The following is a 24,460-nucleotide window of genomic DNA, read 5'->3' on the forward strand; positions in this document are numbered from 1 at the left end:
GGCGAAGAGCGTTCGCAGGCATCCCCCCACCCACCCCCAGATGCTCCCAGCCAGCGCTTGGCACCCGCCACCCGTGCCGAGCTGTCGCCCATCTCGAGGGGCCGGGGAGATCCGCGGCCAGGTTAGCGGGGCGGCGGGCGAGGAGGGATGCAGCGAAACGTGCTGATCAGGTGGGCTCCTCGGCAGTGCCGCCAGCGAGCCGGCTCCGCAGCAGAGCTGAGCCCCAGCCTGCCGGGTGAGGCTGCTTTTTTAGCCCTCGCTGGATGTGAGACGGAGCTGTGCTCCCAGCCCTGCTGCTGCTGCCACCCGGGGAGAGCTGGGGAGGGGAGGTGTGTCGGAGTGTGACTTTCACCCCGTGCTGGGGGTTGTCTCTGAAGAGACTGCTCTGTTCTCTCCCCAGAGCCTCTGTGACCACGGTGTTGGCAAAGACCCACCGGCAGAGAGGACAGGTCAACGGCAGTGAGTATCTTTTCCCTGTGTCTGTCTGGCTGCAGTGCCTCGGTGTTCGGGTTTATCTGGCTTTCTCTGCATGTGAATGGATGGACTTAATCTCTCGAAGCCCCTTGGGGGTTGTTGTTGTGGTTTTGTTTCTTTTTTGTGCTGCTAATTTTTTCCATTGGGATGGCTGCTTTGCTCAGGTGATCTCCTGGGGGGGGTTGATAATTTGATTGTCGTAATTGCACCCCCTTCCTTTGTCTCCTAAGGAGAAACCCCAAAGCACGTCCATGATGAGACCGGCAATTCTCCTTGACCCAGGGTCCTTTCGCAGGGGGGGGAGGTAGGGCAAGTGATGGAGTGTGGGGCAGAAAAACCCGGCACCACGGACCCCCACTGGGATGCCTTTACCACATGCTACAGATTATGTTCATAAAGCCATAATTGACTGGCTTTATTTGCAATCAAAGGAAATATCCGTGGGCATGTCAGCCTAGCCGTGCGGTTGTCTTTGTGGCAAATGTAGGTCTCGGCATCCCTGAAGTCAGGCAGACTTTGGGAGCACAGGGAAGTTCGGTGCTGCTCAGCTGCGCAGGTTGTGTTGTGTGGGCTGGCGAGCGGGTGGGAGCGGAGGCGAGCAGAAAGCTGTTTTGTAACAGGACCCCAAAAAGCATGCTGCTCGAGGAGACGGCGAGGGAGAGAGAGGGCACCCAGCGGGCACCCAGCTCCGCTTCCAGCTGTCATTTCAGAGTGATGGTGGGGAAGAGGGGCTGAGGGACTCCAGGAGATCCTGTGCTGTGGCCCCGCATGTGGGTGAGACTGTTAACGAGGAAATTTAAAGGGGCTTAAGGAATTACCAAGGATTGATTTCAGTTAAAGCGCATCGAAGCAGCCGGTCAGGGCAGGGATTAAGAAAATGCACTCACTGGCATGTAGTGCAATCCCAGTTCCATTAATTTAGTTGGGGAGAGGCTTTGTGCGTTTTTAATGTAATCAGGTTTTAAAAGGGACGTTGTGTTGGGCAGCCCAAGCTTTGGGATCTCCTCAGGCCCAAGCGGAACGGGGTCCTGGCTCCTTTGCACACAGTCTCTGCTCTCATCAACTCCTTTGCCACTTCCTCAGTTGTTCCCTCTGGGCAAGAGGACACGGAGGTTATCTGGAGCTCGGCCTTGTCCTGGCAAACAGGAAACCTTTGCACTTTGCTCACTATACAGGCAGCTCGGTCCTGCTCTCTGTCCCCTCGGTTTCCTGGCAGGTGTGGACCTCGCCTTCACTCTGATGGGAGATTTGTTTAACCAGTGGGCTGTGTGCCAAGGCTCCCAGGGACCCTGCCACCCCCTCTGTCCGTTCATCCTTCCCTCCCTCCCCGTTGCAGACCGTGCACCCCCTTTGTAACTTCCCGCAGGCTGCCACCGCCTGGAAGAGGAGATGTTTTCTTTCAGTTATTTTTGTGTGAGTGCTTGAGCCTGTGATGGTGCAAGGACCAGCAGACGCGTGAAGTCCTCCTCTTATTTTATTTGCAGTGCCAGCTTTTCCGTGATGGCCGGTAACATCAGCCATGACCTGGAGGGACAGGGACAAGAGGTAGTTTGGTCTTCTTAGCGAGGTCAGTCCAGAAGCTCTGCCTGTTGAGGAGAGACCTTCAGAGGTGTTGAATGATGAGCGCGATAATGCCGAGTCCTGCTGCTCCGTGGTGAGCTGTGACGCCAAACTCAAGTCACTTTAGACCTGAAGCTGGACTTAACCTGCTGTCCTGGTTTTAGAAGGAAATGCTGTCTCTTCTCTGTGATCATCTCTCAACTCTGAACGTCTTCCATTGGAAAATCAACCTTCCACGCTAGGAAGCGAGGATCAAATGGGTTGAGAACAACTGGCCCTCCTTTTTTTGCAGAGGATTCTTTGGTATATTTTTAAGTGCCAGGACATGAAACAGTAAATCCCTCCTTCCCGCACTCCTATCTCCTGCAAACAGCCCTGACTGCTCTCCAAGCCAGCCAGTTAAGGGGTTAACTATAACTGGATGCCTGAATGGCTGCCTTACTGATCCCACGGAGGTAACTGAAAAGACACGCTGCATTCCTCACCCCTGCCCATCCTGTCGCTGTCTACCTCGTCCAGTGAGCCTTTCGGCTCGCTGTACCATCCCCTCTTCCCTCCTTCCCTTGCCTCTCCACCTCCCGCAGACCCAGATTTTCCCTCTCTTTCTCCTGTGTCCTGTCTTGGAAGCCATGACCCAGAGATCGGTGTTCCGTGAGAGACAAGCTCCTTGCTTGTGGCGCAGCATCTCTGTCTCCCGTACGCTGTGATTCCCTGCTGCAGTCCCTTGATCTCAGGCATCAGAGAGAAATCTGAGCAGCATTGCAGCAATGCGTGTCACACCTCTTGCTGAGAAATTCGTGAGCTTGCTCGAACAAACAGCTGAGGGAGGATAAAGGTTGGGGGCAGGAGGTATCAGAAAGGTACCAGAAAGATCCGATAGCGGGCTTGGTGTCAGTTTGAGTCAGCAGGTCCAGCAGGCTCAGCTAGGAATGCGACACTTTGCATACAGTATATCTGCACTGATGCTGGAAGTTTAGGCAGTGCAGCATCCTGAGCCCACCGGTCATGGGTCCGTTTTTTGAGGCTGTGCAACAATTCCTGCCACTAAAAATCTCCAGGTTTTTGTGCTCGATAAATTCCGTGAGTTGCCTGTGCTGTGCCAGGGAGACACTCCTTGCATTTAATTAACATTTAATTTGCTTTAAGATTACATTAAAATGTGCAATAATAGAAACCCTCTGAAGGGCGGGAGGAGAAGGGGGAAACAGGCATGCTAGAGATTGGCTCGGTTGCCGGTGCTGAAGTGTTCTGCAAGGACTGCATATGGAAGGGGAAAAATCCTGTGCTTCCCTCTGCAGCCACAGAAAGTGTGTGGCTTCTGTTTGGCAGCAGGGCTCAGCGAAGGGCTTCCTCTGGCTCAGAAGCGGGTGCAGCAGCTGAGAAGTGCAGACTCAGTCGCTGAATTGTCCTCCTGTGGTCAGGAGGAGAGAGCGGCCTCATTCGACATGGGGGAAATGTGGCAGAAGCGATGCCCTTAGGCTGGAGAGGCAAGTAACAGGCTGTGCCCTGCTGGACACCGTGTCAAACCGTTAATCGGCATCTATATGTTTTTGAGAGGAGACAATGCCAGGCCAGTGCAACGTGTGTGTGACATCTCCCTCTCCCTTTGTGTTTCCTCTCCTTCCCCGTCCTCCCTGTCCCGGCGTTATGTAACGAGCGATGCTGCGGCGCTGGCCTGGGAAGGGGCTGGTGAGGAGGCGAGGGGCCTGCGGAGCACCAAAGGCTCTGGGACCGCTTTGAAATTCAGAGGGAAAAGCAATAAGGCCATTTTCTGCATGGATAAACCTGTCACGGAAGAGGCAGCTTTAGCCTGCTTATGTAACGCTGAGTCTAAAGGAGCTGCCCGGGATCCTGGCTGGGGTCTCGTGGCTCTGCAGCGCAGGCTCACCTTGCAGGTGCCTTGCTCCCTCTCTTCCTCCAGCCCCTCCTGCCCTCAAGCACCGGTATTTGTGCTGTTCTGGTGTGGCTGGATTGTGGCGACTGGTAATTCTCCCCTTTGCTGTCTTCCCACTCCTGCCGAGAGCAGATCTTTACAAGAAACTGTCCCAAAGTGCAGCCTTTCAAACATTTTTGCCAGTCAGATCAGCCGAGTGACTGGTGTGGGCGAGCTTTCAGCTGCTCTGGTGCTGTGTCCATCCTTAGCATCTGCTTAGCATCTTACTGGAGATGCTTCAGAGTCCGTTCTGCAGATGAGGGAGCCAGGGTCACAGGTCTGATTAGGCGCAGAGCTGCTGAGGAGGTTTTTTTTCTTGTGTCTGTTTTGCCACTCTGGCTAGACTTTTAATCGTCTTCTTTGGTTTTCCCCTGCTCACACCCCTGCTCCCCCACATCGACCACAGGAACAGAGGGATGAGGACTCGCCTGGGCTGCCTGTCTCACAAATCAGACTCATATAATGATTTCACAGCTATTCTTCCGGACAAGCCCAACCGGGCTTTGAAGTGAGTATAGCTGCAGCATCCCACCCCATCCTCACTTCTGTCCTTCCCCTCCCTGCCCACCACCCCCTCTAGTACTACCCACCTTTCACTGTATGCTGTCTGAGCTTTGCATAGTTCTTTTTAGCCGCAAGGAAGGGAGGAAAACACAAAACCTGACAGAGCAGGAACGATACTGGAAAATGCCTGCATCATTGATACAAGCTCTTCTGTAAGATAGGACATGCACACTGTCCCAGCTGCTGTACATGGGATACGTCTGCACATATTTGAGAACATAATATATCCCTCTGTCATCGCAAATCAAAGTCTGAGCAGTTGACTTTGTACACGAGGTGAGCAGCAATTTCAGGTCACAGTCCTCCTTAGTGAAGTCTTGGTATTAAACGCTACCAAAATGTCCTGAATCAGTTTGCACAGCACTTGAAGTAGGTACTTCAGACAATCCAGAGCCCTGTTTTAAGACGAGTGGGATGGAATTCATCTGGTCACAAGTCACTGCTTACATCTGAGCTAAGAGTCTAACCTTCCCCTTGAAGTCAGGAGAGAGAAGCAAACACTGCTGCAGGTGTGGGTTTCATTTCACTTAACTTTTGACATTTACAATGTAAATGTCTACATCTGAACTTGTTCCCTGGGCCTCTGCTTAGAGTCAATGAGGAAAAATCGGTCCCTTTTTGGGCGTGATTCATTTGGCTTATTTCACCCACCTACCTGAAGAGGAGATGAGGAGAACCCTGCAAGTCCCATGGCATCTCCCTGCTGACTCTGAAGGGAACCCAGGGTGACTTGCTCACTTGCCTCTACACTGTAGATAGCCAAAGTTTGGTAAGAATTCCAGCCTTCTTTGGTGTCCTTGTCAAGCAGCTCTGGAGGGGACCAGCAGCCGTGGGTTGTCTGTAATTTGCCTCTTCCTTTCTTTCAGAAGACTGTCAACAGAAGAAGCAACAAGATGGGCAGACTCCTTTGATGTCCTTTTGTCCCATAAATGTGAGTAAAGATCTAATTCTATCAATCCTCCACTCTTCCCCCTCCTCATGCCCCCCATACCCCAATACTGTTTATGACTGAGGCAAACAAATTATGCACCGCATGGCACAGGAGCGGTCCCTTGGGTACCTGCTTACTTCCCCCTAGGAAGCAGTCACAGTAACTCATGGGCAGGATTTCTCCTCTGGTGAGAAGGTGAGGGAGCGCATTTCTGTGGGTTCCCTTCCTGGCTGTGGGGTCACAGCTGATAAAGCCAGCAGCCCCAGCTCTAGCTTTCTCCAGTTCCTCTGGAGGCAGGGCTCCAAGGCTGTGGCTGTGCGTACCTTCCTTGGCAGGTACACCCGGGTTCTGCCTTTCTGCACAAGCAGTGATGGGTTCTCAGCTCACTAAAGCTCCTCAGGATCCGTGGCACCATCTAGTTTCCCTCTGCCTCCAGCTGCTTTGCAGCTGCACAGTGCTGAGGTGCAGCCTGTGCCAGGACTGCTATGGCACAGCAGTGTACCTTAGGAAGCAGTGGAGGGTTTCCCCTGAGACCCCACTCACTGCCACTGCTCGTTAGCACTCCACTGCAGGGGTATTAATATTTTATCTTCACCTAAGTGGTGAGAAGACCGTAACATCCCATTCCTATTGATGTGATCGCCTTGCAGAATATTCTAATTCAAGTCAATACAGCTGAAATTATCAGAGCCATCTCCTGACTTTTTGACTGATTAGTCTCATCGATTTTAGGGGAAAATCTAGTATGTAGCTCAGTAACCTTAAACACCTCGCTCTGTAGCAGTCCTTACTGGAGAAATCACGCATGGTAGCACTTAACTGGATCTAATTTATAGTTACCGAACCAAACCTGAAAGTTTCACATCAAGAAACGTTATGCAAACATATAATCAGCACACCTCACTCCATTCAATAGATCAATCATATCAGTTCTGTTCAGAACATTTTATTGTATTATTCTGCTTCACCAACATATTCATGCTGACAAATTGTAAACAAGGCTGCGAAGTTCACAGTATAGGCTCGTTAAGGTGTTTGTATTCGAAAATAAAATGAGCAAATCGAGGTTGGGGAGAAGTCAGTGTGGGTGGTGAACTATTTTATTGCAATATGGAAATGTCTGACTTTCTTAGTGGTTCAGGTTTTGTGGGATTTGCATTTTAAAATACCAGTGTAGAATCATATTGTTTTCAAAAAAGTGCGGTTCTTCTGGATTTCTGCTAAGATGACAACGGTTTTGGCAGAGAATTACATGACAACTTTAGACAAGCTGGCTGTCCAAGGCAGTAAAAAGCAATATATAATTTAGCAGCAGTATCTTGTTGAGATCATTGCTCTTGCAGCCGGTAGGAAAAAAAAATGATGTAGCTGCGTATGGCTAAGAGGGAACATTTCTTTTGTCAAAATTCAAAACAAGAAGGGAAAAATGCACAAAAGAGACATGGGTGCCTGGAGGATGGGAAGTGGAAGAGGACAGGATATTCACATCAGTGGTGGAGTTCTGTCTTTAAAATCAAGCCCTTGTTCCCGCTTCAACAGTATTAAGGTCAGAATTCTCTTACTTAGATACAGACTATAACAAAAGTGCTTTGGTTACAAAAGCCAGCGAAGTCACACTCTCTGTACTGAAGTTATATACAGATTGTTCCCTCTTCAGCTGAGTGCTGGGAATGCTAAATCAAACCTTACTTCGATTACTTCATCCAACAGCATCCATAAGAATATAATATTAATAAATTAGCCTTATAAAGTGATAAATGAAATACCAGAATCTTTCCTGTTTCTAGAATGGGAAGTAATTCCGGGAACTCTTTGACACCTCGTGAGAAATATTTAATTCCTCATAGCAACAGAAGGTGATTTTTAAAATTTAAATTGAGCTTCTTTTTTCTTCTCAGCAGTCATGTTGACATTGCCTGGTGATCAGTGGCAAAAAATTGTTGTTTAATAAACCACTTTCTAAAAGAATGTATCGCATCAGCTCTGACCTGAAGCTTCTGGAATAGCTAGTCTGCAGACAAAGCCTGCATTTGGATATAATGATGCAAATACAGAAAGCTCTGTTTAAACAGAAGTGTTATTTTACACTGGTTTAAAGGAGAAAAGATACACTTCATATGTGCTTAGAAGGAATTGTAAAATCGTTGTTTTCGTTTATGTATACTTGCATCCAAAACACAGAATTGTTAAAGATCTGTTATGAAAATAAACCAGCTGCATTTATGCTATCAGAAACATGCTAGTAAATATGAGTTGATGTTAGAGAGGGTAAGGGACTCTTGTGCTGTGTCTGACCAAAATTTCAGCGTAAGAAAAGCAGTGCATGTCCTGCCTGCGTCTGTCTATAGTACAGGTGCCAGCTAATGTCCTATTTCTAGTGCCAGGAGAAGGACAGAACTGTATCAGTCTAATTTCACTATGACTGCCCAGGTGAAAAATATTAGCCAGGGAAAATTCCAATTCATGCTTCAGGGCATGGGTTAAGCACCAGCTGGGCTCATGGAGAATTTCCCCTGTGGTTTCTAACATTAGCAGGTAGACCGCTTCTGCTTGACACATCTGTCATAAATTCCTTCTTCACTAGATGGACAGTTTGTCTATTTTTAGAAGGGAGATTGTGATGCTGATTTCAGGAAGTTGAGTGGTGCTTTCCTTCTCAGTCAGCCGTTACAGCGGTTTGGCGTTCTTTCCAATCATCCCATTCTTTCAGGAAAATCAGTGCACAAGTAGGACTTGGGAGCTGGGTATAACAGCTGTATGAGAGAGACAGACAACTTTTACTCCTTCACTTCCTATTTTCCTGAATCTCCAAAAGGTCTTCAAGTGGAAGTGGTCTGAACAGGCATTATGCATTACACAAACTCTATGGAGAATGTTATGCTTATTTTTGTCAAATATTCCTTAAGTGTGATGGCCCTTAGGCGCCCCTTCCACTGTTCCCCCATTGTTTTACTGAATGAACTCTGTAGATACTGTTTGATCCTGGCATGCTACTTTATGTCAGTACCTTGAGTGGAGTATTGAAAAGCCCTGGATCTTGAAGCAACTGCATGTTTCCGGAGATTCCCAGGTTGGGCAGTGCTCTTTTTTGTAAAGAAAGCGGTCCGATTCAGATTGTTTAGTTCCCAGCACTTTAAAAAAACAATTGTATTGACATTGGCAAGAGATTGCAGGTAGGGAAGGCAGTGCAACTCAGGCTCTCCTAGTCACACCCTCACCTTCCTTTTGCACTGGCATAGGGACTTCAGCATCACTCATCCTTGCCCTGATAGAGCAGCAGTGCCAAATTGCAGGATACAGCACAGCTCAGCTTCACTGGCAGCCCCAGGCAAGTAGGTCAGTGCAATGATATCTGACTCGTTCTTGCTAATGGGTGAAGCAAATCAACTTGAAACTGTAGGGTCAGCCAGTCAGTCCCCTTTCTTTTTAGAGCAGGAGCCTTGTCTGAGCTCGTTGCAAGAAACGTATCTCCAAGCACAGCGGTGTTCCCTTGGGTCAGGGCTTGTGAGCATGGCAGGCAGCAGGAGAGAGGAGCTTGATCTTGCTTTGCAGCTGGGTTTTGAGAAAGTGAGAGGCAGGGCTGTATGTAGCATGCTTCCTTGGGTGCTAAGGGGGCAAAAGCAGAGGTTTTAACATGCGAGATTTTGGCATCTTTTCCCGTTTTGTGCCAGTGTTGGATTAGTGATGGCTCCCAGGGAACCAGAGCTTTATGTGGTCCGCAGTGTGTGCGTATGTGTGTGAGTAACAGAGGAGTAATCCCCCTGCTGTACCCGTGCCCAGGAGGTACAGTCTGGTCAGCCAGATGGAGATTCCTTTTGACAGGCTGCCGGAGGGAAATACAAGCAATGGCATGTCTCATTCTGCATCCCTCGCGGGGCTGGACACATGGCTTGTCATTTGTCCAGAATCCGGCAGGACAGTCTGTCCTCAACCCTTAGTCAGTTTTCAACGAAGCATCTGACATGGAAAACCTTTGTGCTGAATTTCCATTTTTATCTCAAGGATGACTTTTTTTGCCATCTACATTTTTTTTGTGATCTCTGTGCTCTTCTGCCCAAATTTTATTGTCTTCCTCCTCTTCTGTTGTCTATACATTGCTGCTCTTCCCACACAGCATAGGAATATCCCTTCCTACTCCCAGTTCTTTCTAAGCCAGAACAGCATTAGCATTAGCATTGTGCTGGTGACAGGCAGCTAACATTCACCAAAGCAATGCTAAGCAGCAGTGAGAGCACGTACATATGCTATGCAGAACACTGTGGCCTTGTCTCTTCAGACCTGGACCCAAAATATTGCACAGAGCTAATCCATCCATCTACCAGCCATAAGGACTCTCTCTTTATTTCCTACATGACGTGCTGATGGCTCTGATGGTGTGAAATGCATGCATTAAATAAATGATTGTTGATAGCTTTCTTACTCTGACAGTGGCTAGATCCTTGGTTATTAAACTGTCTGCCTGAATGATTTAAGCTATTAATCTCAGCTCTTCCTCACGTTGCTGACGCCTGATTTAGTTAAGATTTGTACTTTATTTTGTGCAAGCCAGTTAAGTCCCTTCCTCCATGGCTTTTCTTTCTGCAAAGAAACCACTCTTCACAGCCCAAAGGATAACATCTGAGTGGGGTTTCAGGAATATCTGAGACCTCATGTAGTTGTTGATCTGCCTGGTAGTTCCCATCTAAATCACAAATTTAATTTTAGCTGCTCTAGAGAGCAGAGCCTGGTCCTTTTAAGGCTTTTATTTACACTGCAAAACTGTAAAGCAAATGTTCTTCTGCTCCTCTTTTTGACTCCTGACACCCAGGTAGAAGAGCTCTATTTCTTTGCCATCATCCTATCTGCCCTGTTGAAAGTAATATAATCCGTTGGCTTCAAGCAAGACTCACCACTCTTTTGAGTCAAATTCCTGAGTAAGTATCCAACAGCTGTATTGAAGGGCTGTACATTTACACCACTGTGTCTGTTTCTTGAGCAGCCATGCCTTTCAGCTGTGTGTTTTGGGGATATCCCACGAGATCTCTAAAGATACCACAGAATCAGAGAATGGCTTGGGTTGTGAGAGATCTTTAAAGGCCATCTACTTCTGGCCTCCTTCCATGGACAGGGACATCTTTCAGTAGACCAGGTTGCCCAAAGCAGTGTCTAACCTGGCTTTGAACACTTCCAGGAATGGGACATCCACAACTTCTCTGGGCGGCCTGTTCCAGTGCTTCACTACCATCACGACGAATTCTAATCCAGCTTTTCATCTCCGTGCTTTTTCTGCAAAACATCCCATTGGACTTGCATTTCTCAGGTGCTCCATGCATCTTCTAGGCTATTTCAAGAGGCTGACCCTGCTGGTGATGCACTCCTGTTCATGTTGTGCTGCAATCTAGTGCTGGTTGCTTCCTGCTGGTGGGAAAGAAAAAAAAAAAAAGCTGTACAGTTGGGTGGGATGAGCTTTGAAATGCCTGTCATTTGTGAGGTTTGCTTCCTTGGTAGTCTTCATGTACAGGACATTAAAGTCAACATCCAGGTCATATTCCAGCTCAGGTGGTGCCAGTCCCCCACCTCGTTGCCCTCCTGCCCTTTCCATTAGATCTGTCATTGTTCCACGATAAGCTCGTGGGCAGCCTGGCAGCGATTTACTGCTATGCGGTCATCTGGGCTTCCATCTCCGAGGCTGAACTCTGACTGCCAGCCCCAGCTGTAAACGCTGGCAGAGAGTCAAAGGCTAAGGGCGAATCTGCGGAGAGCGAGGCAGCCTCAAGTTGAGGATGACCTCTCCTGCATCCAAGGCCTCCTCTGCAAGGTCCTCGCAGGTCTGGCTTGATCCTTTCCAGCTTCCCTAAGGCTGTGGGAGGAGATGACAGAAATATATATAAAAAAAGTGGAGAACAGCCAGATACTATTATTTATATATCGTCTGTCTAAACTTACTTCGAGATAAAAAGGGGCTGATTGACATAAGAGCGGGAGGCAGAGCATGTGGAAACCTCCTGGTCCCAGCTGCCATGGCTGCTCTCTGGGGCAGGGCTGAAGCAAAGGCCTTTCTCATCTCATCAATCACGAAGTCCACTTGTTTTAGCAGATATTACATTCTGCAGATATTATATTTGCCATGTACAGCTGCTATTTTTGGCAAGTGATCCTCTGTCAGTGCTGGGGCTCTGGGAGCTGTTGGAGAGGAAAGGCGATGGGGGAAGATCAGGACAGGGAAGCAAGATCTCCTCCAGGACATACAGCTGAGATTGTGTTGTCATAACAGTGTATTTGGGTGCCTGAATAATAAACACCAAACATCCTACGAGCCAGTGACATACCAAATGGCATACATCTCAGGGAACTGCTGCATTTTCCCTTCCATACTTTCTCCTTTCTGAAATTGTCAGTCGACTGTGATGTCCTCTCCGTTTCTTCTCGTAAGGGCTCCCTGCTCTCTTCTCAAGTCATCCACAAAATCCTTATGAATTTTGTCGACATTAAATAGGGAGGGAACATAGGCTTTGAAGCATCCTTGTGTCTCCTGGATTCCTATGTTTCCTGAAGGAAACGAGCCCTAAAACATTCTCTCTTGTGCCACGTTTATCTGCCCATGCAGATGCTCCAAGCAGCCGGGGGCAGCGTGATCCTGACAGGCACTCGGCTCCCAGAGATGCCTCTGGAGCTCTGTTCTGCAGACTTCTCGAGGGCTAATGTTGCCTTGTTGCCCCCGTCTTGAACCTACAATTTGCACTATTAGCTGCTCTGCAGTGCTCTTGGGCAAGAGCCCTGGCTTTGCCCGCAGTAACAGTCCAAAACCCCCATCATCTCTTTCTACAAGTGCATTAACCAAGGGGCACCAGGATGACTTGGAGTGATACTGCCATTCGTTCATTCCTTGCCCTCCTGGGGCTGACAAAAAGAAACTAGGGTAGCTGAGATGGAAACATTCCTCTTCTAGCTGCTGATTGCTGTGCCACGACAGCTCTTTGCAATGCAGAGTGCTGATGGAGCAGTTAGCATTGCCAAGCCCGTCAGTGAAGGAGCTTTGAGAAGCCTGAAGTGGAGAGTATTAGCCTGGAGTTTGGTCCTACCTGGCCTAATATCTTGTTTGTCATTCCCTTTGAGAGTCAGGGCAGCCAGATATCTCCATTAACTTATGTGCAGCCAGAAGCAGGACTGTTAGTTGCTGTTCAACACATGGGGCAATTTCTTAGGGCTGAGGCTCAGGACCTAGAACTGAAAAATACCTCACTATCCTCAGCCATCATCTGATACAAGAGAGGAGCAGAAATAAGATCAGGAGAAAAAGGGGACTTGTATTGTTGCTTCTCCTCACATACCTGGTGTAGGCAAGAAAACAAGGACAAAGCTGTAAGGGAGTTTGTGATGGGTCTTTTGACCTGGCCAGCCACTGCCTGCCTTGAAGATGACGTGCCCCAAGCAGCAGATATCACCCCTCAGGCTCCTTCCCTGGTCCTGTGCTCCTGGCCATGGCAGGGAGGAGGAAAGGCAGCGCTGCCAAGACCTCCCATAGAAGAAAGGGGGCAGGTGGAGCCCACATTTTACAGCATTGCAGGAGGAGTTCAAGTCCTGCAATCCTTTGTCCATCTCTGCTGTGCAGTTGCACATTCTTTCATCGAGTCTGACCTTGCTGAGCGCATTCCCAGTTCTGTCAGTATTTTTAGGCGCTTACTTGGAAGTAAGTAGCTAATGCCGACCAGGGAGGTTTCCAGTTATGAGCTACAAACGCTGAGACCCTATAGAAAGAGAGCGGGAAAAGTTAGAAACATGTTACTGGAAGAAGTAGAATTAGGAGCCAAATTTATCCCTAGGCTCAGGAAAGGAGAAAGGGCATGTGTAAAACCTTCAGCTATTTCAACTCTGCTTGTGCCATTCAGGGAAAGGAAATAAAAAACAATAGCTGTGTCCATAAATACACCCAGGCAGGGGTTTAAGAGCACATATTGCCTAATAAATCTTTCCATATTTCTAATCTGTCCCGGCTGACTCAGATTACATTACTGAAATGTCACAATTGCTAAGCATTAGCAAGTGATAAGAACACTTTTACCACTGACTAGACAAGTAGTAATTACGCTGTGTCCTCTCCTTTTCCCCTTTATTGTAGCTATAACAGTTAGGCTCTCCAAGATCCTTCCTCTGTATAAGTAATAACTAAAAATATGTCACAAGGCAGTAAAGCAAAGTGACAGAAAGCATAGGAGACAAGTCCACAGGCGCTATGTTTTATTAAAGGCTTTTCTTAAATGGATAGGACATTACAAAGTGGGACATTAATATGCAAAAGACGGTGTGGCAAAGAGACTGTATCATTGGAGCCTGATGATTTCAAGAGGAATTTTTCAAAGGCTAGCTATCCCAGTCCCAAAGAAAACCTTTTCATGTTAGCTGGCAAAAAATATTTTTCAAAATAGCAGCAAAGAACGTTTGGTCTCATGGCAGCTCGTGAGACTCCAGCTGATGTAACAGTGTAAGTTATGAATAAGTCCTGGGATCAGGGACTGTGCTGTCACATAGCCTGTGAGAAAAATTGAATGGCCTCTAGTAGACAGATGGGGGGATGCCTACAAAACTGCTCCCTGCCCTCTTTTTCCTTCCATTGTAACTCCCCTCATCTCCCTTGCAGATGGGCTGGCCGCTTTCCGCGCTTTCCTGAAGACAGAGTTCAGCGAGGAAAACCTCGAGTTCTGGCTCGCCTGCGAGGACTTCAAGAAGACCCGCTCAGCAGCCAAACTGGCATCCAAGGCCCAGCGGATCTTTGAGGAGTTCATCGACGTGCAGGCTCCTCGAGAGGTTGGTAGGCCAGCACCTCGGGCAGGCAGAGCATCCTTCTGGCGCGGGGAACAGGTCCAGCTCCCCTACACGGGGGGTCAGGGAGCTCTTCCTTCCTTCCCTCCCGGAGGTGATGGCGAGGAGAATGCTTCCTGTTACGGGAACTCCATCCTGCCTGCTCCTGCTGCCTCTGCTTGCAGTGACTCATCCCCTGGTGAGGGTAACTACTTTGATGATACTAAATTAGTCATAGCCAGTGAGTTCACTGGCAACTGCAACCCACATTTCCTAGCCTCCACCAGCTTCCTAGGAGTTTTTCACATTGAACCTCTCATTTACTGTCAATCCCCAAACAGGCTATTGGGCTCATTTCTCCCAGGACATTTTGTCTAAGAGCATCCCACGAATGACTAACTTGTTGACTCTCCAGGGAAGAGTGTTTATCTGCTGACTAACTCCAAACTCAATTAGAGCTCCTGAAAGATGCGAGCAATAACTCAGAGGTGAACAAAAAACGCAGTCACAACCTGAAGCCTGGAATTGTTAAGTCCTCTTTAAAGTACTGACAGGCTGATGTGACTGTCAGATCCTGTGTCGTGATGTTGTGCTGTGCTACTGTATTAATAACGCAACCAGGAGAGTGCTTGCTGCACCTGCTTTCCCACAGCACTTCTCTTGCTTGATAGCACGGGTGCTTGTCATGATAAAGGTGCCTGCAAGGGGATCCCTCTAAGAGGGCTGCCCCCACTCCATCTTTGAGCTAGCAAGGCTATTATTGTAAGCCATTGTCAAGCACCAAGTGGTGTGGGCATCTCAGGGTGCACTTCAATCCCCAGTGCCCTCGGTGAACACCGTGTGCTGATATTCATAAAAGCTGGGTGAGATTTTCAGGACTGCAGGACTGAAGTTGCATTAGAAATACAAGTGCAGGTTGGATGGAGTCTTCCCTAAAATTTGTTCCTGTTGTCATGCTAGAATGTGAAATGACCTTTAAGTGACATCGAGAGCTAATCTATATTTTGCTGTTGTCTGGGTTAAGGCAGACAGCTTTACTTTCTAGACAGCTTTAAGTTTGGACACTGGGGTAATAATGACAAATAACATCTTAACAGACAGGTTTTAAACAATAACCCTAACAAACGCTAACTGTTTGCAAGGGAGAGAGAACAGGAAAATGCGTATTGTTGGCTTTGCAAACATGCTGCAGTCATAACATGAGGACTGTTTGTTTTTTCAAGTCCCTACTGAAGATATGGTAACATCAAGCTGTTATGGGAAAAATCAAACAATTTATTCTGTAACAACATAGTTTAAAAACATTTAATAAGAATATACTGATAGTTTAAACCCCGCTAAAAGTTCACTCACCCTTCTATTGGGCGTGTAGTGAAGAAAAAGGGAATAGAAGAAACTTGGTCAACAGGAGAAAAGGTATGTTAAGCCAAGTTAACATTTTTAGAAGATTTGCTGTGTAAATCCATGCTTGAGAGCCTGAATAAAAGTAACTTGATTTCAGAATTGCTCAGATCATTATAAATCTAGTTCAGCTTCTCCAAGTTTGGGACAGGATTTATAACTCTGGATTACTAAACCCCACAGAGTTAGGGGCACTGTTTAGGCATGGCTGAGAGTAGGTGCTTGGTCCTGTCACTGAGATGAAACATGCCGTTTTAAGCAAGCAAACCAGTCACTCAGTACCAAACTCTTTTCTGCTGCTTTTCCTAGGTGAACATAGACTTCCAGACTCGGGAGCTGACGAGAAGAAACATGCAGGAGCCCTCCCTCTCTTGCTTTGACCAAGCTCAGGGGAAGGTGCACAGCCTGATGGAAAAAGACTCTTATCCCAGGTTCCTGAGATCCAAAATTTACACAGACCTGCTATCTCAAACCCAGAGGAGGCTCAGCTAAAACAGCAGTGGGGCCCTCAGAAACCATGTGCTTCCTACAACAGCAACAACCCATGTCTAAATGTGAAACTTTCTTGGTGTTAAAAGCAGTGGGGATGAGAAAAGAGGGAGGAGAGGAAGAAGAGGCTTCCAGAGTGTGATCTGAATGTGGAATTAGGACTTTTCGAGTCTCTGTGCGTTTTGGTTAGCAGTAGCATCTTGCAGTTGTTGCCTCTCTCTAGCACAAAACCCTATCCTCTCTAGTCATGGGGTCATCTGTTGGGAAGGCAGGTTTCCTTTGAAATTACTGCGTTGGTTTGTCTGTAAATAATGTCTCTGCACCTTCCCATCCTTCCAGACACCTCCCTGGCTCTCACCTATCCCCTGTGTTTGGAAGGGCCCTAAGGGCAGCTCTGAAACTTGTGTAGCCAAGTACGATCCAAAGCACCATCCCCCACACTGGCTGCTGGGGTCTGGATCCTGAGGCTGTGAGGAGGGAGAGAGGGTGGGAGTGAGAAGACAAAGGCACACGATTCTTGCTGCTTCCCACAGTGGAAGCCATCAGCAAACTCAGCTCACCCTTCCATTTTGGTTGCACACCTCATGATGCCACAGCAGCTGACCTGTCACAGCCCCTCCATGCCCTTGACTGCTTTTCTTCCAGGGGTGGACACTAGATGCTATTTTTGTGTGACTGTCAAGGAGCTGAGTTTTTCTCATCAGGAAGGTAACCCCAAAAGCCCTTGCTAGACCTGGTCTTCTAGTGCAAATGATTGTTTTTCAGTGATATTATTTATGTGTACTATAGCTCAGCCTCAGGACCCCAGTCACTGTTAGGCTTCGTTGTGCTAGGCATCGTACCAAAACTTCACACAAAGAGGCTTTTGGCCGCCAGAGACTTTAATGACCTCAGTGGCTTCTCGGGAACGAACTGCCAGCTGTCGGGAAAGAGTTGGGAGAATGGATGTCCCATCTGCCCCGTGCTGAGGTGTAAGAAAAGCACAAGATCCATCTGCCGTGTCAGGTATCGTTTCTCATCATAGTACTTCACCAGCGCATGGCAGGGAGAGGTAATGTGAAAACACAACCTTATTTTTTTTATTTACTGATTATTGACTGTTGTTGTTACCTACCGATTGTCCACTGTGGGTTCAATGCAATGTAAAGAAATACTAAAGGCACAGACCCCGCTGCATGGTGCTTGCTTAAAAACAGGGTGCAGGGAAGCATGCGGTGAGCAGGACGAGTGTCCGGGCGCGAAGTGGTGTGCAAAGTGTGCTTTGGCCCTATTCCCACAGCCTGGATAACCAGCTGCAGGAGAAGGCTCTGTGCAGATGTCAGTTGTGTAACACCACCTCTGTGCTGTGCAGTAATTCTTACCATCTGAATTTCTGCAGCATCGCTTTCCCAGTTTATCAGCTGTCAGGTTCTTGCGATATTTTCTAGAGGGGAAGTGGATTGTCTGTGGGTTTAAGTCTGCAGACCAGAGGTCTGTTTTCTTAGTTTTAGGAAGGTCTGGAAAGGGGCCTCATGGATCTTTTCCTTCTCTCCTTGGAGTCATCCACAGATCAGAGGTTGGTAAACCTATGTTCTAGTTTATAGTGGTGGGTAGGTTTGATACATCAGATAGCTGGTGGTAAAGATATAAACGTAATCTGGTGTAAACTGAGTAGTCTGAATTCTGAAGCTATGCATAGTGTTTGGAACAAGATACAAAAGGTCTGCTTGGATATTAGAAGTTACTGTCCCTACATTAGCAGGTTTTGAGGCTTTTTGTAAGGCTGCTGTGCAGGGTGTTAGGATGGATAGGTGTAGGATTATGATAGGGATGATGAGTGTGTTTGTTTTGTTCTGGAGGTATGTTCTTGTGGTCTCTAAGACACTAAATTCTAAATACAGTACAAAAGCAGAATTTCTGTTCAACAGGGAAACCTGCTTTTCAGTACCTGGCTGGTCAACTCTAGAATTCTCTTGTAGTTTTGTAGGCAAAGATCATCTTAAGTTAACTTTCACTAAGGACAGAAGGAGCAGCGTGCTCTGGGGTCCCAGACCAATGTTTCTGGGAGTCCTCTGCCCCTGCCAGGAAACGTGAGCATGGTGGGAGATGTGGCATCCTGCGGCCACGCTCGGACTTGGCAGCACAGCCCCTCGACTTTTGAAACTGTTGATGAGATGCATGAGGTCCGTAATGCAGGGGTCAGAGCCCAAAGCCTGAACATCACTGTGCAAATTTCACCGTGGCAGCTTCGTGCAAACTTACTTGCTGCCTGTTTGAAGGTGGGAGCAACGAGCAATGTCTGCAGGGAAAGGAAGGTGGGCTTCAGATTTTGCTGTAATTCTGCTTTTAATGTACTTACTGCTGTTAAAGAGGAGGAAGATGGCCATCTTAACTGCCCTAGGGTGTTTCTCTTAAAGCTACTGGTACATCTTCTGAGTGGGCTTGGATGATGCTGACCTCTAGTGCCAGCTGCCACATCCCAGCGGAGGCTTTTCAGCACACGCCCTGCAGGCACCCATTGCTGAGAGGGTCACAGGGACAACCAGGAGATCAGGAAACAGCAGAACGAGATGTTTTTGTCTAGGAATGAGGACAAGGAAAAGAAAATCAGAAGTGAGGACAATTCCCAGGCTTCCCTGATGGCTACAAAGGCTGGTCCTGTTCAGAGTGTGACTCCAGAAAGCTCAGTAGGTAACATCTCCCGACAGGCTCCTCCAGAGTCGGTGTTGGCATCCTTTTAGTTTGTGCCAGAATTCATCAAAAAGCTTCAAAGTAGCCAAAAACTCTGTAAAAACCAAGCTCCTCTCTTTCCTCCATCTGTCTGGGGAATTGCTTTGAGCAGGCACATTCAGAAGTGGCACTGCTGGCAGGAACTGTATTCCTGCCGGCTGGTATAGGATAAGTGTTTTGCCCCTTAAATTGATGCCAGATAATATCCCTGACAGGAAATGTCCTAGAGCATACAGTGGAGCAAAGGTGTTGTCTGAAGCACATGAATCTATCACAGTTATTTTTGTTCCTGCTCTTACAGTTTGCCTCTCTTGCAGGAAAGCAGCCTAGTTATTTAAAGTAATTTATTATTATTATTTTAATAAGAAATTGGCACCAGTTGCTTCTTTTATGTCAAATGTCAGGCTGAAGTGAATTAAAATAGGCAACTTATATCTCTTCCTCTTAAACCAGGGACTGATGAAGGAAATAATGACAGAGCCAAAGCTTCGGAAAGCACTGAGTGATGACTAATCCCCATCGAGGACAAATATCCTATCTTTGATTCATCTCTTACTGATGTGAAAGGGATATTCAGAACTTACAAACCCCATTTTCCCTCTCCACAAGCACACACCTCCAAAAACGTGCTCCCACTTCAAGTAATGTCAGAGATTGCCGTCGTATGAAGAGAGGAAAAAAAATGTTTCACTCAGCTCTTTTTATTCTGTGTTTTTGCTGGCGTGTATCCAGCCAGCTCTTAAGTCCTTTGACAGCAAAAGAGAAGAAGAATTTTACAAATTGCTTTTCCCTACTCCGTAAACTTCAGGCGTCATTAAGTCCAGAAGCAGATGCGGAACCCAAATCTGCTTTGAGTTTCCTTCTCCTGCTTTGGCCAGGTTTGGGATTATTTCCATCGTTTTATTGTACTTGTTAATGTACCGATGGGTCCCTGCCCTCCACGCTGGGAAAGCGTGAGGGGCAAAGTCCTGCTGGTCTGAGCACAGGAGGGAAGGAGGTGTGTGTGTGTACGTGGGTGTGGGTGGGTGAGAGTGCATGTGAATTCATGTATACGTTACTTAGTGTCTCCTACTAGAGAAGCTATTCCGAGACGTAGATGTGCATGTTAAAATAGGAGAATTAGGCATAAATGACATAAAACGAGATTTTAGTGGTGTTGTGTTTGCCTCTTGTGTAAGTTTGACTAGTAATAGGAGATGTAAAATTCTGCTAGGCTTCCAATTACCCATAAGAGCACACGTATCAAACTGAACTGAATGTTCACTGATAGACACAAAACCAAAATGTTTACAGCATTCAGAGCAATAGCAAAGCATACCTCATGCCAGTCCTGGAGTGCCTCTCGCTTGTCCCTGCAAACTCTCCCCCACCGTGGGCCTCCTCCTTCTCCCTCCAAACCCCTCTCTCCTTCTCAGTCCTGTCCATGTGGGACGTCCCTCCTCTTCCTCATCTTCACCTCCCTGAAGCACTCCTGTCCATGCCAGCCTTTCCCTCCACCAGCACTGCTTGAGCCCTGGTCTCTCACAGCCTCCCCTGCCCTCCTGGCTGCATGCCCTCTGTCCCCAGGCGTCTGTCCGTCCTTCTTTTCCTTTTCCTTCCCCAGACTCTTGTCTTGCCATCTCCCTCCTACATACCTCCTACCGTTGCTCCTAGTAGCTATTCCTTGCCCATTATATAAGAAGAAAATGCTTCACCTAATTTATGCGCCATCTTTCCTTCCTGGGGCTGCTGCAGTTGTCTTGTTCCTTGGTACTGTGTTTTCTCTGGCACTGAAGTGTTTTATCACAGAGCTGGAATTAACGTCAGTGTCGTTGCCAGACCAGAGAGTGCTTTTCTTTACCGTGCACCCCTTGGGCTTTGCAGAGGCTCGGCTTGTCCCCAGTGTCGTGTCTTTGTCCTCCATTCGTGCTCCACGTGCTGTGCTTGCGGCAGGGGCTGGCTAGGTGAGACGGCAGCTGTGCTCTGCGCCGCGCGCTCGGGCACGGAGTCGGAGCTGCCTCGGCAGGGTCGCAGCTGTGCTTCCTTTTAGCTTCCTGATTAAAAAAAAATAGGGTAAATAAAGGTGTGCGCCTTGTATTTGCTTAGTGAAGTCAGTCATTTTGCTCTGTGCCTCCTCTTGGTTTTACTGGAAGGCTGCATCTGGGATTTGATGCTCCGGTAAACTCAAGTGGAGTTCGGGGAGCTGAGTGCATGGGAGGGAGGTGGCAGAAGGGGGTGAGCTTAGTACTGAAAAAAACCAGAACATTTCTGGCAAAAAGGCACAGGAGCAAAGGCAGTGCCTGCTTCTGGAGGGACCTGGCATACCACGGAGGCAGGGGACCAGGCACGGTGTCAATCACTTGTCCCCAGTGGCCCCACAGCTCCCAGTTTGCAGCTCCAGCTGGCCAGCAGTACCCAGGCTGGTGCTGGAGGGCAGGACCTCCTCGCTGCTCCGCTCTGGGCTGTTCTTAGCCTGGCCTGATGGAGGGAGCAGCTCCTGTGTCTGGAGGTACAGCACTGCCCTGCAGCCCTGCGGTGCCTGGCCCTGCCTGGATCTACAGCACGACAGTCAGGAGCAGCTTGGCTCTGAGTCTGCAGCATAGATAATGGTGGTGTCCTAAGAGAAATGCCTTCGCGTTGCCCTATGGATGCCCACAGCCACCAGCTAAAAAGGACTGGGGGTGGAGGAGGCTTTTTGGGGTGTTTATGCAGCCCTCTGTGGGATACTGGTGATGAAAGAGCAGCGTACATGCATGCCCTGGGGTGGATCCCCCTTCTTTAAACTCCGCGATTGATGTATCTCATCCTTGCATAACCTCTCATCCCCTTCCTCTACAAGCAAAACGAATGAGACACACACAGTTCAGATGTTTCTCCAAGCTCTCTGGCACCTCCGTCTCCTGTGGGATGGCAGGAAGGGGCATCGAGGGCCCCATCTGATAATCGGTCCTGAGTAAGGTGCAGTTCAAGATGTCTTTGTTCCTTGAGAAACGTGATCGTGGGTGGCTTAGAAGAGAGGTGGGAGGGAGTTAGCGCACGGGGTGAAGTCAGAACTGAGCCACCAGGTACCTGGGTAAAAGACCAGCTCTTGGAAGATGTTCCCTATGCCACGTTTTTATTTTAATTATTTAAAAATTATTTAAAGTCCTGATGCTGTAGCTGCCTCCGCGGTGTCTGGGTGCTGCTGGTGCCGCAAGATAACAGGAGCAGTTTGGGCAGGACACGCAGGTGGTTCAGTCTGATTCCTTCCCTTGGGGAGGGCATGGGCTCGGCTTCACTTTGCCTTCCCTTCCTCATTAGCTGCTCGTTTGCTAGGCTCACCTTCCCCTAACGAGGCTGGAGAAGCTCCTCAGCCACATCAGCTGCCGGACCGGCGATGACACCCCCGAGTCACGTCACCGCGTTGTAAAGTGTCGCTCACCTTCATTGTATAGAGACCGCGAGGACGCGAAATAAACAGCCTGAGAAGCACCCGCCTTGTGCCTGCGTGTCCGGGAAAGCTGAGGGTCGAGCTCTTGTTCCTTCACGGGGAGGGAACTGGGCATGGGTTGTACCCGGGGACGGAGGGTTGCCTCCTCAAACAACTGCTGAGGGAATGGATGAAGGAACTCCAGGGAGAAGGCAGCCTGGAGAGCAGTGACGGATCCCTTGGCTCCGCGAGGAAGGCAGCGCGGATGGGAGGCGTAAGCAGCAGACAAATTGCCTGCTGCCCTGAACCGGATCCCTGCAGAAAGCACCCATCCATCTGCAGGCCCTTCCCGGACGGAAAGGGCTCGTACCGCAGCGGTCGGTCGCTGTTTGTTCAGCCTCGCTCGAGGGAGGAAGGAAAACCAAACACTGCTCTCCCTGCCTGCAGAGAGGGGCCAGGGGACACGTCCTGCTGTCCTGCAGGTTGCTCTGCCTCATTGCCAAGCACGAAAAAAAGCTCCTGCCCGAGGGAAAGGATGCAGAGCAGGCGCTCCCCAAAAAGGGAGCTCCCAGTTTGAGCGGTCCTGGGGGATCAACTGGGGAGGGATTGGCGAGAAGAGGTTCAGCAGGTCTGGAGCCAGGGGAACCTTTTCCCCCCGAGGAAAGGCTTACGTGGGAAGCACTGGGGGCACGCAGAGCATCCCCGAGGTCTGGCAAGTGGGAGCAGGCAGGGACCTGGCCCCGGTGCTCTCCTCCCTGCCGAAGGTGAGCGTTTGTTACACGGCCCCCGCAGGATTGCTTCTTCATCTAAAAAAGAAACCTAAATGAGCTTGTTTTTCTCTGGGAGTCACTGCAGTGAAATTTATCAGTCCCTCTGTCTTCTTCCTATCTCACCCCCCCCTTTTTTTTGCCCTAATTCTCTTCTTTTATTGTTTTTCGTTTTATCTGCAGCTTCTTTCCCTCTAAGCCTGTCTCTGAGCCAAAACAATTTGCATGCATCCAAGGGGAGAATCTGCCATTAGTGCTGCTCTGTCTCTCCTCTCAGGATATATTTAGCTATTGCCTTTTTTTTTTTTTTTCCTTGCTCTTCAGTGGCTTTAAAGAGCAGGTGCTGGGAACGGAAAGAGAAAATTAAAAATACCTGCTGTCAGATACCTCTCCCTGCGCAGATGTGCTCTGGCGCTTCAGAAAGCGAGCGTGTGAGCAGAGTGGGTAACAGCTGCCCCTTGAAAACCTCATTTGTAATTCTAATTTATTATTATTATTTTTAATTTCAATAATCTCTTTCCGCACTGCTCCAGATTTCCAGAGCAGCTATTTCCTCTGGTGCTCCATGCGAGGGTAGCGTGCTCTTTTGCCGGGAATCTATCCAACGCCCCGGGACCGGGGCAGGGGCTCGCTGTCGGGGGGTGAGGGATGCACGCTCTTCCTCTCCTGCTCCCCTGCCTCCCTTCCCATCCCTTGCTGCATCCTCCCCTTTATCCCATCACCCCGTATAAATTTGCAGTTCCTCTTCTGCCTCTCTCCCCCTCTGCTCCCGGTCTCCCATGCCCAAGATCTGCTCCCAATTTACCGTGGCTCCTCTTCCTTCTTTCGTGTCTTTTCTGGAAAAAAATCTCTGCAGGTAAATGGGGGTGGGGAGAGGCTCTTAAAAGCAGAGCTGAGCTCGGTACAGCCCCCACCAAAAGGCAGCTGGGCTCCTGCTCCTCCCGTGAGTGTTTCCTCCCCAAACTCTAACTCCTGCTGCACTGAAATAAGGGCACCAGAAATCCCCGCAGCAGCTCACAGAGCTTCACGGGGCTTTGGGGGCCCTTTTTACGTGGCGCTGGGGATAAAGACTTTATTTTCCTCTTTTTGTATCCCTAACCCAGAAATGACAGCGGTGACAAGCTTTTGTGCTTTGCTTCCACCTGTGAGGCCAGCAGCTCCATCCCTGCAAGCTCCAGGGCTGCGGATGCGGCTCTCCCATTGCCAGAGCCTCCAGCACCTGCACATCCCACCTTCTCCCAAGCACCCAGGGCCCCAGTGCACCCAGCTGGGGCTGCCAGGACCTCCCTGGGGAGACCAAATCCCACGAGGACGGTGCTGGCGATGCGAGGGGCTGGGCTGGTCCATGGGCGGGCGGTGGGCTTCGTGCCGGCGGTGCTGCGGCACGTGTACGGGAAGGGAGCACAGCCCAGGCGTTGCGACACAGCCGGGTTTGGGTGTTCCAAAACAAGGGCTGATAACGCAGA

General features: G+C 48.9%; 1 protein-coding gene across 1 annotated transcript; it reads left to right on the forward strand.

The window, feature by feature from the left end:
- Positions 1-2,463: 2,463 nt before the first annotated feature.
- RGS8 (regulator of G protein signaling 8) lies at positions 2,464-16,133 on the forward strand. Its single transcript, XM_035537800.1, has 5 exons — positions 2,464-2,489; positions 4,374-4,475; positions 5,398-5,462; positions 14,080-14,246; positions 15,951-16,133. The coding sequence occupies exons 1-5, from the start codon at positions 2,464-2,466 to the stop codon at positions 16,131-16,133; spliced, it is 543 nt and encodes a 180-aa protein (XP_035393693.1).
- The last annotated feature ends 8,327 nt before the right edge of the window (positions 16,134-24,460 follow it).

The sequence above is a fragment of the Cygnus atratus genome, chromosome 8, assembly GCF_013377495.2.
Source record: "Cygnus atratus isolate AKBS03 ecotype Queensland, Australia chromosome 8, CAtr_DNAZoo_HiC_assembly, whole genome shotgun sequence".
In the NCBI taxonomy this organism is placed as follows: Eukaryota; Metazoa; Chordata; class Aves; order Anseriformes; family Anatidae; genus Cygnus; species Cygnus atratus.